Here is a 13,594-nt window from a genome sequence, read left to right on the forward strand (position 1 = left end):
GAGCATCAGTCTATGAGAGGAGTCAGTAGCTCCTAATAATAACTGACTGGGACCATAATGATCCATCTAACCCATGCTAACATGGAAAGTGGACATAAAATGATGATAAGAGGATAAAAAGATAAATATCTTCCCTTCATGATTAGAGAGTGATCAATGACAGATTTTTTTTCTTAACCCCTGTGATGATGTGAACTTGGCAAAGTGAGCTCAAGAGCTAACAATGTCACGGTTTCATTGAGCAGTGAATTGCACCAACTTTTGTGGTACCCACTTGACAGAACTGAACAAAACTTACCTTTCCAGAGTAACCAAGTAGAAAGGCTATATTGTGCTTTATGTCTCCACTCCTGAGGATGTATGCAACACTAGTTGAAAAATACACAAAAAGAACAAAACAAAACCTTAGTATATAACATATACAGAAGAACCTCGATGTATAAAACATACATACTTACTTGTCCTTGAGGCAACATTCACCGCAAGAGGGGTGAGCTGGCTCTGACAGCATGCTCGGAGTTTTAGCGGGAATACAAGTTCACATGTGGTGACTGGTCACATGCATACACTTTGGGATGGTGTGATCCGTAGCAGCTCATCTTTCCCTCGATTGTCGACTGCCATAGAGCATTTGCTGACCAACTTTCACCCAATTATCAGAGCAGACCAGGCACGTGCCGTCAGTAATTACTGAGAATCCAACAAGGGGGGGAAAAAAAACAAAAAGCTCGGGATTGTGAACAGGGGAGAGAAATTGCTGATGGCCAACGCTCCACATGGAGTGAAGGGCTTAAGTAAGTAATATTAAGTAGAGAGAACAAATGAAATAATTACCGTTTAAAATTGTCACCGTCTAGTTGTTTGTTGTCGTGTTCCAGGAGATGAATGTTACCAAAACCAAGTGTCATTGTCTGAAAAGATGGAACACACAACATTATTATCATCATCATCTTTTAACGTCCGTCTTCCATGCTTGCATGGGTGGGATGGTTTCACAAGAGTCAGCCAGACAGAAGCCTGTACCAGACTTCCGTGACTGCTTTGGCAGGATTTTTACAGCTGGATGCCCTTCCTAACACCAACAAGTCAGCAGAGTGGACTTAGTGCTTTTTATGTGGTACAAGCACGGGCTAGGTCAGTTTTGGCAAGGTTTTTACAGCTGGATGCTCTTCCGAACACCAATCGCTTTACGGTGTGGACTGGGTTCTTTTTAAGAGGCACCTGCCCTGAAAGGATCACCAAGTACTTACAAGACAAAAAAAGAGAAGGGAAGTCTTTCAAGAGGAGAGAGGTCATTGGAGGAGGGTATCTTGTGTCACTTGCTAGCCACCTCTTCCCCATCTCTATATCCACCCCACAATCTTAGGAAACCTACCCCTATCTCCTCTGTACCACTTATATTCCTCCCACTGCACCCTATGGGTATTCTCAGATGCATCTCCAATACCATCTATTTCTCTCTCTAATATTATCTCTCCTCCCACTCATTTCTTTTCTTTCTGGGACAACCAAGCATCTCTTCCAAAGACACCTCTATCCCCCCGTTATACTTTAACCTCTCAGAACCATCTCCCTCTTCCAGCTGAGAAGCCTTTGTCTTGCAAGGTAATTGGCGACCTGCTGGTGCTGGTGACGAGGAAACTCAATCACACACATACTTGCCCCACCCCCTCAACCCATCATCATTTAACATCCGTTTTCCATGCTCGCATAGGTTGGGCAGTTTGACAGGAGCTGCACCACGTTCCATAGTCTGCTTTGATTTGGTTTCTACAGCTGCATGCCCTTACAAACACATGATGGGCATCTTTCAGTTTCCGTGCATGAAATCCACTCATGGAGCTTTAGTAAAAGACACTCGCCCAAAGTGCCATGTAGTGGGACGGAACCCAAGACCATGTAAGCGGAAAGCAAACTTCTTACCACACAGCCATGCTTGTGCCGATATGCATAAGTAAATATGATGTATGAGGATAATGTGTAAATATATGCAAATCATCATCATCATTTAACATCCATTTTCCATGCTAGCATGGGTTGGATGATTTGACTGAGGATTGGTGAACCAGATGGCTGCACCAGGCTCTTGAACTGGCAGAGTTTCTACAGCTGGATGCCTCCCTAATGCCAACCACTCCGAGAGTGTAGTGGGTGCTTTTACGTGCCACCGGCACGAGAGACGGTCAGGCAGTACTGGCAATGGCCATGCTCAAATGGTATTTTTTACGTGTCACCTGCACTGGCAACGACCTTGCTCTAAGGCGACGCTGGCAACGATCACGCACGGACCGTTCTTTCTATGTGCCACTGGCACAGAAGCCAGTTAGCTGCTCTGGCAACGATCATGCTTGGATGGTGATCTTGGCGCTCCACTAGCACGGATGCCAGTCATCGAATGTGGTGTAGAAGGATTTTCAGAGAAGCGGTCAAACAAATGATAAACATACAATAATTACCATATCAACATCTTCGGTCTTGTTAGTTTCTAACCATTCACAGACTAAACTGACCTTCAGATCTTCAATGGTCAACTGGTGGATGGATGCTATCTGTTCTGCCATGCCGTTGATATCTAGCGACAGAAAGAAAATAGACAAAAAACATTAATAGATGGCAACTAGGTTTCCTCCTCCTCCTTATTTACAGTAACCCCTCAACTATTGCAGGTGTTACCTTCCAAAACCCCCTGTGATAGGTGAAAATCTGCGAAGTAGAAACAGTACTGTACTCTTTTACTCTTATTTGTTTCAGTCATTGACTGTGGCCATGCTGGAGCACCGCCTTTAGTCGAGCAACTCGACCCTGGGACTTATTCTTTTGTAAGCCCAGTACTTACTCTATCAGTCTCTTTTGCCGAACCGCTAAGTTACGGGGACGTAAACACACCAGCATCGGTTGTCAAGCGATGTTGGAGGGACAAACATATACACACACATACATAGGCGCAGGAGTGGCTGTGTGGTAAGTAGCTTGCTAACCAACCTCATGGTTCCGGGTTCAGTCCCACTGCGTGGCATCTTGGGCAAGTGTCTTCTGCTATAGCCCCGGGCCGACCAATGCCTTGTGAGTGGATTTGGTAGACGGAAACTGAAAGAAGCCTGTCGTATATATGTATATATATATATATATATATATATATATATATATGTATGTGTGTTTGTGTGTCTGTGTTTGTCCCCCTAGCATTGCTTGACAACCGATGCTGGTGTGTTTACGTCCCCGTCACTTAGCGGTTCGGCAAAAAGAGACCGATAGAATAAGTACTGGGCTTACAAAGAATAAGTCCCGGGGTCGATTTGCTCGACTAAAGGCGGTGCTCCAGCATGGCCGCAGTCAAATGACTGAAACAAGTAAAAGAGAAAGAGATATATATACATATATACGACGGGCTTCTTTCAGTTTCTGTCTACCAAATCCACTCACAAGGCTTTGGTTGGCCCGAGGCTATAGTAGAAGACACTTGCCCAAGGTACCACGCAGTGGGACTGAACCCGGAACCATGTGGTTTGTAAGCAAGCTACTTACCACACAGCCACTCCTACGTACTGTATATTTTAAAAAAAATTATTTTTATAATTTGTATATATTTATTTTATTATAAATGCAAAATAAACACCAAGGAGGAATTGATGTAAGCTTAAATAATAAACTGCAATAGGTGAACCACGATATGGCGAGGGATTACTGTGTATATATATATATATATACATATATATTTATATATTTATATGCTGCCGTGACTAGCTTCTGTGCCAGTGGCTCATAAAAAGCACCAACCCATTGTGGTCACTGCCAGCCCCCTCTGGCCCCAGTGCTGGTGGAATGTAAAAAGCACCCACTACACTCACAGAGTGGTTGGCGTTACGAAGAGCATCCAGCTGTAGAAGCACTGCCATATCAGACTGGAACCTGGTGCAGCCTCCTGGTTTCCCAGACCCTGGTCGAACAGTCCAACCCATGCTAGCATGAAAAATGGTTTTTTTTACAGCCGGATACCTTTCCAATGTGGACTGGATGCTTTTTATGTGGCACCAGCACTAGCAGAGTTGATCTTGTCTCAGATTCTGTTCAAACCATTGGTTTGCACCCTAAACGGGTGCAAGCATCGCCATGTGGCTGTGTAGAAGTTTGCTTTGTAGCCATGTAGTGTTGGGATTTCATTTTGCTGCATTGCACACTGAGTGGCAGCCGGGAAAGAAAACATGAGCAGAAAGTGATTCCTAGAAGCAAGCAATTCTGAAGGAGGAATGCACAAAAGCTATAGGGTGGGGATGGAAAATGGTGATCAAGATGCAAGAGTTGAACTTTACATCATCATTTGACATTTTATGCTGAACCACCAAGTTACAGGGACACAAATAAACCAACACTGGGTACCAAGCGTGGAAGAAACAATAAAATAAGCACACACATACATATCATTGTTTAACATCTACTTTCCATGCTGACATGGGTTGGACGGATTGACTGAGGAATGGCAAGGTTTCTACAGCTGGATACCCTCCCTAACGCCAACCACTCCGAGAGTGTAGTGGGTGCTTTTTACATACCACCGGCATGGGGACCAGTGAGGGGCACTGGCACCAACCAGGTTTGCATGGTGCTTTTTACGTGCCACCGGTATCATCATCGTTTAACGTCCATGCATGGGTATGATGGTTGACAGGAGCTGGCCAGGTAGAAAAACTATCCTTGGCTATTGTATCTATTTTATCATGGATTTTATGGCTGGATGCCCTTCCTAACACCAACCACTCTGTAGAGAGGACTCAGTACTTTTTACGTGGCACTGGCACAGGTGAGGTTAGTTTTGGCATGATTTTTACAGCTGGATGCCCTTCCAAATGCCAACCATGTTACAGTGGGGACTGGATACTGTTAACACGTCACACACATACACACAGAAAGTTGAAGGTTTTACCTACCAGGACGTAGATGCTCAGGTAAAGTAGAGTCCAAAATCGATGGATGTTGATAGAGTTCAGTTATCAACTTCTCAGGTTCACAGCACAAATCAAGTAATTCAGGGGTGGCCAGTTTGTAGAGGAACAACACTTGTTTATTGGCTAATCTTTCATAGAGACTCTTAAATTTGAGGTAAGCAGTTTTGGCCTTCTTGTAATTTGAGGGCTAAAAGAAAAAGAAAAAAAACACGAGTACATTAATTTAACCCTTTTATTATCCAAATTTCTATTAAAACGCACCAAATTTGTTTCAATTGATTATGTAAATCAAATTGATAAAATAATTTTGTCATAATTAATCTGGGGTCTGGAACCCTTTAGCATTCAGATTACCCTATCAAATGTAATTCACATTTATCATCATCGTTTAACGTCCGTTTTCCATGCTAGCATGTGCTGGACGGTTCGACCGGGGTCTGGGAAGTCAGGAGGCTGCACCAGGCTCCAGCCTGATCTGGCAGTGTTTCTACAGCGGGATGTCCTTCCTAACGCCAATTGCTCCGTGAGCATGAGTGCTTTTTACGTTCCACCGGCACAGGGGCCAGAAGAGGCCGGCAAACTGCCACGATTAGTTGGTGCTTTTTATGTGTCACTGGCATGGATGCCAGTCGAGGCGGTGCTGGCATCAGCCACGTTCGGATGGTGCTTTTTACGTGCTACCTGCACAAGTATCACAACAACAATTTCCATTGATATTTATTTTGATGTAGATATACTTGACTCAATAGGTCTCCTCAAGCACAGCAGGTCACCCTATGATCCAAGGTTAGCACAACAGGCCGTCCTGCGAGCCATGAACTTACTTCATTAGTGGGGGCTTTTTTCAATTATTCATACATTATTTTGTAGCTTTGAGATTTTGATGAGGTAACTTAATTTTTAGAATGGTATTGTAGGGTTGATGTGAGAGGCCTGATCTGGCCAGTCTAAAGGCTAAAGGATCAAGTCACTTTAAAACAGTATGTTTGTATCATAAACCAGGCATGGCCTTAGGCAGGTTGGTATCAAATGAGTTAACACACATGGGAGAACGCAATAGCCACTGCCACACGAGAACAGCAAATAGAATCCTAATTACCTTCGAATACAACTTATGGAGCTAAGAATGTTAAAAAATAAAGAGTGAATAATGAAGAACCTTACATCTTTTTCTGCCTGAAGCCATTCCTCAGTAAAAGAAACACAGAACTTGAGAGCCAATACTTTCTCAGCCCCTGGAAAGATGGAAGGACAAAGATCATTAACATTTTAGGATTTAGATTATGTGCACACTTGAAATTTTGTTAGTAAGAGTTTAAACACCAATGATTAATAACACTTATCAATATCTATAAAAATAAAGGCAGAATTCTGTTTGACTGTCCATCCAGGACCCATGCATCTCAGTCTGTATTTGCTCTACATAGACATATTATACCTTTTTGGAATCAGAATGATCTTGGAACTGAAAATCTGCCCTTCATTTGGTTCTTGAATATCCAGTATTGGGATCAGGTCTGTATGAGGATTTGTTATATGCTAACGGTTGAAAATTCAAATTCTATAAGAACTCATCATCGTTTAACGTCCGCTTTCCATGCTAGCATGGGTTGGACGGTTCAAATGGGGTCTGGGAAGCCAGAAGGCTGCACCAGACCCAGTCTGATCTGGCAGTGTTTCTACAGCTGGATGCCCTTCCTAAAGCCAACCACTCTGAGTGTAGTGGGTGCTTTTTATGTGCCACCGGCACAGGTGCCAGACGAGGCTCGCAAACGGCCACATTCGGATGGTGCATTTTACGTGCCACTTGCAAACTTAAAAGTATTTCATTTAAATTGAATTTAAAGTAATACACATTGGTAGGGTGATACCATTTTATGCCTGTTTTCTATGCTAGCAATGGGCTGGATGGTTTGACAGGAGCTGGTATGCCCCAGACCATGCCAAGCTCCAGTTTGCTTTGGCATTGCTTCTAAAAGCTGGATGCCCTTCCTAATGCCAACACCTTACATAATGCACCAGGTTCTTTGCACATGGTACTGGCCTTGGTGATGTTACTTAGTAACTTGCAAAACAAGACCTTCAACAGAGAGGCGGGGAGGAGTAGTATTGAGGGAGGTGGTTTACTGCTGGTAAAGTGTAACAGAGGAACAGAAATAGGGGACATACATAGTTACCCCAATTGGGGATGAAAGAGATGATGGTGAAGATCATCATCATCATCATCGTTTAATGTCTGCTTTCCATGGGTTGGACATATGACTGAGGGCTGGCGAACTAGATAGCTGCACCTGGCTTCAATCTTGATCTGGCAGAGTTTCAACAGCTGGATGCCCTTCCTAATGCCAACCACTCCGAGAGTGTAGTGGGTGCTTTTATGTGCCACCGGCACAGGGGCCAGTCAGGCGGCACTGGCAACGACCGTGCTCGAATCTTTTACACATGCCACCGGCACAGGTGCCAGTAAGGTGATGCTGGTAATGATCACGCTCGAATGGTGTCTTTTACATGCCACTGGCACGGAGGCCAGATAGCCGCTCTGGCAACGATCACACTCGGATGGTGCTCTTAATTCCTACTAGCACGGGGCTTGAGTGCCAGTAATGCGATGCTGGTAACAATCACGCTCGAATGGTGCCTTTTAAGTGCTCCTGGCATGGAAGCCGGAAGATCTTTGATATTATAAGATATGAGGAGTGGAAGATTCAACGTACCAATAGGCAGTTCTTTCATGATGTAGGTAGCTAGGGCTGAGGTGGATTCCAAGTCTTGAATTTTTGTAAGAATATTTTTAACTGTGTCCATCATGTCTTTGTTTATTTCATCAGGATCCCATCTACTCTTCTCCTTGAGAGTATTGGCATTTTTGCTGTCCCCTAAAGATGACACATAAACCTTGATGGTGTTTTGAAGGGCAACTGCATGCAATTGATCTGGGGAGAGCTGAAATGAGATGGAATCAAAGAAAATCATTAACTCTTTTGTTACCAAATTTCAATTGGAATACGCTGCCTTTGTTCCAATTAATTTTGAAAATAACGAAGAAATTAGGAAAACAATATGGTTATTAAGTTGGTGTTATGGACATAAATCTGGATGAAAATTTTGACGCAAGGTTTTAATTTACATCATCAACATCATTTAACGCCTGTTTTCCATGCTGGCATGGGTTGGATAGTTTGACAGGTGTTGGTCAGGCTCCATGTCTGTTTTGGCATGATTTCTACATGTGGACGCCCTTCCTAACGCCAACCACTTTACAGAGTGTACTGGGTGCTCTTATGCAGCACCAGCATGGGAGCGTATGGCTTCGGGTCCAGCCCCACTGCATGCACCTTGGGCAAGTATCTTCTACTATAGCCTCAGGTCGACCAAAGCCATGTGAGTGGATTTGGTAGATGGAAAGTGGAAGAAGTCCACAGTATATATATATATGCCTTTGAAACGTGGAGTAGTTGAAGCAGGGACAACTGAAGAAGGGGAATATTCTTTATGTTGTATGTCTCGTTTCTCTGTCTTTTTTCGTTGTCTGAAAAAAATGTTTGTTTCAATGTTTTCATTTCTCATTGCGTTCAACGTTTTTTTGATGTCCTGTACCCATATATGCATGTATATATACATATATATGTAGGTATGTACATATATGTATGTTTATATGCATATATTTATATATTATTTATATATATATGTGGTTGGCGTTAGGAAGGGCATCCAGCCGTAGAAACACTGCCAGATCAGACTGGGCCTGGCACAGCCTTCTGGTTTCCCAGACCCCAGTTAAACTGTCCAACCCATGCTAGCATGGAAAACGGACGTTAAACGATGATGATGTTTGTGTTTGTCCTCTCCACCATTGCTTGACAACCAATACTGGTGTGTTTACATCCCTGTAACTTAGCAGTTTGGCAAAAGAGACCAACAGAAAGAATACTAGGCTTACAAGGAAAAAGACCTGGGGTCGATTTGTGCAACTAAAGGTGGTGCTCCAGCATGGCCAATGACTTGTAATTGGGTGCCTAAATCTGGTGGGAGTGAGAGAGAGGGAGACTTGGCCTGACTGCTTGCAGCGAAGGAGATTCTATAGAAGGCATCTATCAAAGATGACCAGTGATGGTGTTAAACCAGATTAATGGATTAAGTCTATCATACTGCAGTTGATTATTATAACCCATTTATGTCATCATCATCACCATAATCTTGGAACACCCAGTTTCCATACTGGCATGGGTTGGACATCTTGATAGGAGCTGGTAAGCCAGAGAGCTGCACCAGGCCTCAAATATCTGTTTTGGCATGGTTTTTGCGATTGGATGACCTTCCTAATGCCAACCATTTTATAGAGTGTACTGGCTGCTTTTCATGTGGCACCAACATGCATGCTTGTACATGGCGCCAATATGTGACTGGTGCTAATAATCTGTGGTACTTTAACCCTTTCGTTACTGTATCTATTTTGAGATGCTCTGTGTTTCTTCCAATTATTTTAAATATAACGAATAATTTAGTAAAATAACATGGTTATCATTGAGCTAGTGTTAGGAACATAAATTGTGACTAAGATTTGGTGGAAGATTTGAATTCAAAACTTATGAAAACAAGACATTTATACTAAAGAGCTAAAGTCGGTTTCAGCCGGGTTGGTAACAAAAAGGTTAATACTAGTACAAAAAAAAAAAAAAAAAGCATTTCAGGGATAGATCAACCTGATGTAATTACCTTCAGGATGTGTGACAGAAGTAACCATTCATGAACGTTATTGACATCAAGTTCCTTGGCTGTGAGAAAAGGAAAAAAAAAAATTGTTAAAAAAAATTATTTCAGCAATCACAACAAAAATCTGCATAAAAAGTAGGAAAGAGAAAAAAAAATCATTAAAAAAAAAAAAGGAAACGTAACATGAAAAATGCATTTTCATGTACACACATGTGCATGGATATGCACGTATGTCAGAATGAGATGATGGAGTGCAGCTATGTTGACAGCATGCCAGTCATGTCTTTATAGGCAGTGGTGCGGCTGTGTTATTAAGAAGCTTGCTGGCCAACCACGTGATCTTGAGTTCAGTCCCACTCTGCAGCACCTAACATATCTCCAGGCTGACCAAAGCCTTGTGAGTGGATTTGGTAGATGGATGCTGAAAAGAAGCCTGTCCTGTGTGTGTGTGTGTGGTGTGTGTGTGTGTGTCCTTCACCACTGCTTGACAGCCAGAGTTGGTTTGTTTATGTCCTTGTAACTTAGCAAAAACATACTTATAGGAAAAATACCAGGCTTGAAAAAAAAAAAGAACTGGGGTCAGTTTACTCAACTAAACTTTCCAAGGCAGTGCCCCAGCATGGCCACAGTCCCAAGATTAAAAAACAAAGAATTAATGACTGCAAATTTTGGCACAATGTCAGCAATTTTAGAGGAGGGGATATTTGGATTACATCAATCCTGGTGTTAGACTGGTCCTGTTTTATCAACCCCGAAAGGATGAAAGTCAAAGTTGAACTCAGACTGTAAAGATGGATAAAATGCCACTAAGCATTCAGCCTGGTATGCTAATGCTTCTGTCAAATTGCTGCTTTCAAATTTTGGCACAAGGCCAGCAATTTTGAAGAAGGGAATAAGTTGATTACATTAGCCCCAGTGTTGAACTGGTTCTTATTTTATTGAGCCAGAAAGGCTGAAAGACAAAGTTGACCTCAGCGGAATTTGAACACAGAATGTAAAGATGGACAACATACCCCTAAGTATTTTGCCCACTGTGCTAGTGACTTTTCTACTCAAGACACAGGGCCCGAAATTTTTGGGGAGGGGCCCAGTCGATTAGATCAACCCCAGCATGCAACTGGTACTTAATTTATTGACCCCGAAAGGATGAAAGGCGAAGTCGACCTTGGCGGAATTTGAACTCAGAACGTAAAGACAGATGAAATACCGCTAAGCATTTTGCCTGGTGTGCTAACGGTTCTGCCAGCTTGCCGCCTTAAAATTAAATTTTCTTTTCTACTCTTGGCACAAGGCCCCAAATTTTGGGGAGGGGCCCAGTCGATTAGATCAACCCCAGCATGCAACTGGTACTTAATTTATTGACCCCGAAAGGATGAAAGGCGAAGTCGACCTTGGCGGAATTTGAACTCAGAACGTAAAGACAGATGAAATACCGCTAAGCATTTTGCCTGGTGTGCTAACGGTTCTGCCAGCTTGCCGCCTTAAAATTAAATTTTCTTTTCTACTCTTGGCACAAGGCCCCAAATTTTGGGGGAGGGAGCCAGTCGATTAGATCGATACCAATTCACAACTGGTACTTATTTATTGACTCCGAAAGGATGAAAGGGCAAAATTGATCTCGGCGGAATTTGAACTCAGAATGTAAAGACAGATGAAATACCATAAAGCATTTCAGCCGGCATGCTAACGTTACTGCCAGCTTGCTGCCTTAAGATTAAATAGATAAGTGAAAAGTACTTACAAATAATATGCCAAGGTTCACCAAAGAGGGAGTGAAAGGCCAGTCTTGTTGCACTGCTTGATGGTAAGCACTCAATAACATATTGAAGCTGTTGGATAGATATTGAAAACATTAGAGAACACCCAGGAGGAAGCAATGATGGACTTTTTGAATCAATGAGGAAGACGCTACACCAAGAATTTCAAACTTGGAGAGAGAGAGAGAGAGGGGGGAGAAAGAGAGAGAAAGAAAGAGGGAGAGAGAAAGAGAGAGAGAAGGAGAGAGAGAGAAAGAGAGAGAGAGAGAAAGAAAGAGAGAGAGAGAAAGAAAGAGAGAGAGAGAGAGAGAGATGCAGTAAGAAACATTCAACTATGTATTTTTACTCGCCTGTTGTGTATTTGCATTTTCTGACTGGCCCTGTGCTGGTGGCACGTAAAAAGCACCCACTACACTCTCGGAGTGGTTGGCATTAGGAAGAGCATCCAGCTGTAGAAACTCTGCCAAATCAAGATTGGAGCCTGGTGCGGCCGTCTGGTTTGCCAGCTCTCAGTCAAAATCGTCCAACCCATGCTAGCATGGAAGGTGGACGTTAAATGATGATGATGAAAAGCGAAATGAGTTTTTTGAACATTCATTTCAGAGCTGGAGACCAAAAAAGATCATTAGCCATCAATGACATTAGAAGAAGGGAGCCGAGATTTTAAGATGTTGGGTCTTACAGATAAGGTCATCATCATCATTGTTTAACGTCTGTTTTCCATGCTAGCATCGGTTGGACGGTCTGACCGGGGTCTGGGAAGTCAGGAGGCTGCGCCAGGCTCCAGTCTGATCTGGCAGTGTTTCTACAGCTGGATTCCCTTCCTAACGCCAACCACTCCGTGAGTGTAGTGGGTGCTTTTTACGTGCCAGGGGAGGCTGGCAACGGCCACGATCGGTTGGTGCTTTTTATGTACCAGGGGAGGCTGGCAACGGCCACGATCGGTTGGTGAAAGTATCTATATATCATCACTGTTCTAATGTTCACCTTTCCATGCTTACAAAAAGGGTCAGTCAGATTTTACCAAGGTAGATTTTCTATAGCTAGCTGCCCTTCCTGTTGCCAACCCTCGCCTATTTCCACACAAGGTAATATTTTCCAATGGCCAGACATGCTTCCACAGAATGTACTGGAAATGAATGACACCGAGTGCAGGGTAACGCAGCTCATTTAGAAGTACCATGTGATGTCAAGAGAAGGAAACAAACATGCAGGGCAGGCTTCATTCAGATTCTGCTACCAAATCTATAATAGAAGACTCTTGGCCAAGGTGCAATGCGGTGGGACTGAACCTGAAACCATGAGGTTAGGAAGTTACTTCTTAATTGCCTAGCCATGCCTGCACTGCAATCATCATCATCATCATCGTTTAACGTCCGCTTTCCATGCTAGCATGGGTTGGACGGTTCAACTGGGGTCTGGGAAGCCAGAAGGCTGCACTAGGCCCAGTCTGATCTGGCAGTGTTTCTACAGCTGGATGCCCTTCCTAATGCCAACCACTCCGTGAGTGTAGTGGGTGCTTTTTACATGCCACCGGCACAGGTGCCAGACCAGGCTGGCAATGGCTACAATCAGATGGTGCTTTTTAAGTGCCACCGGCATGGAGACCAGACGAAGCTGGCAACGGCCATGATCGGATGGTGCTTTTTATGTGCCACCGGCATGGAGACCAGACGAAGCTGGCAACGGCCATGATCGGATGGTGCTTTTTATGTGCCACCGGCACGGAGGCCAGTCAGGGCGGCGCATATATATATATATAAAATGAGTTTTATTTATTAATGACCTGACAAGATACATCTGCACCGCCGGATGCTCCTGAACCAATTGTTGAATGTCCCACCCATGAGGAATCAATGCTAGATGTGTTGGAACAATTATCGTGATTAATAATAAATTCTCATATATTCCCTCTTCCATTTCCTATATACATATGCTGAAACCCCCTTCGGTCATGACTGACCATGCGATTGCACCTAGGAAGTTACCCTCCAAGGCACAAGTCTGAGCAAGGTTGTTTATGGAAGACCAGCAGTCGCCCATGCATACCGGTCTCCCTTCTCCAAGCCACCAGTGTTATCCAAGGGAAAGGCAAAGCCAATACAGCTTGGCACCTGTGATGCCACAACTCATTTCTACAGCTGAGTGAATTGGAGCAATGTGAAATGAAGTGTCTTGCTC

At 43.5% G+C, this 13,594-nt stretch overlaps 1 protein-coding gene and 1 long non-coding RNA gene across 4 annotated transcripts in view; one reads left to right on the forward strand and one right to left on the reverse strand.

Annotated features, from left to right (window-relative positions):
* The window catches only part of LOC115210692 (kinetochore-associated protein 1), a 115,998-nt gene that overhangs the window by 17,642 nt on the left and 84,762 nt on the right, over positions 1-13,594 (reverse strand). For both annotated transcript variants that reach the window (XR_004998850.1, XM_036502411.1), the window contains exons 46-53: positions 11,398-11,485; positions 9,660-9,718; positions 7,658-7,886; positions 6,108-6,178; positions 4,926-5,130; positions 2,457-2,572; positions 835-911; positions 299-368 (exon numbers count right to left, since the gene is read on the reverse strand). Coding sequence is in view for 1 of the 2 variants with exons in the window: in XM_036502411.1 (XP_036358304.1) it covers positions 299-368; positions 835-911; positions 2,457-2,572; positions 4,926-5,130; positions 6,108-6,178; positions 7,658-7,886; positions 9,660-9,718; positions 11,398-11,485 (915 nt within the window). In the remaining variant the exon portion in view is untranslated. The remainder of the gene's footprint in view (positions 1-298; positions 369-834; positions 912-2,456; positions 2,573-4,925; positions 5,131-6,107; positions 6,179-7,657; positions 7,887-9,659; positions 9,719-11,397; positions 11,486-13,594) is intronic.
* The window catches only part of LOC118763097, a 33,004-nt gene that overhangs the window by 9,274 nt on the left and 10,136 nt on the right, over positions 1-13,594 (forward strand). Inside the window, exons 1-3 of one of the 2 annotated variants that reach the window (XR_004998852.1) lie at positions 2,066-2,099; positions 4,483-4,620; positions 13,410-13,415. This is a non-coding gene — a long non-coding RNA (uncharacterized LOC118763097). Of the gene's footprint in view, positions 1-2,065; positions 2,100-4,482; positions 4,621-13,409; positions 13,416-13,594 lie in introns of those variants that run through there. The other variant, XR_004998851.1, reaches the window with a different exon arrangement.

The sequence above is a fragment of the Octopus sinensis genome, linkage group LG4 (genome assembly GCF_006345805.1).
Source record: "Octopus sinensis linkage group LG4, ASM634580v1, whole genome shotgun sequence".
NCBI lineage: Eukaryota > Metazoa > Mollusca > Cephalopoda > Octopoda > Octopodidae > Octopus > Octopus sinensis.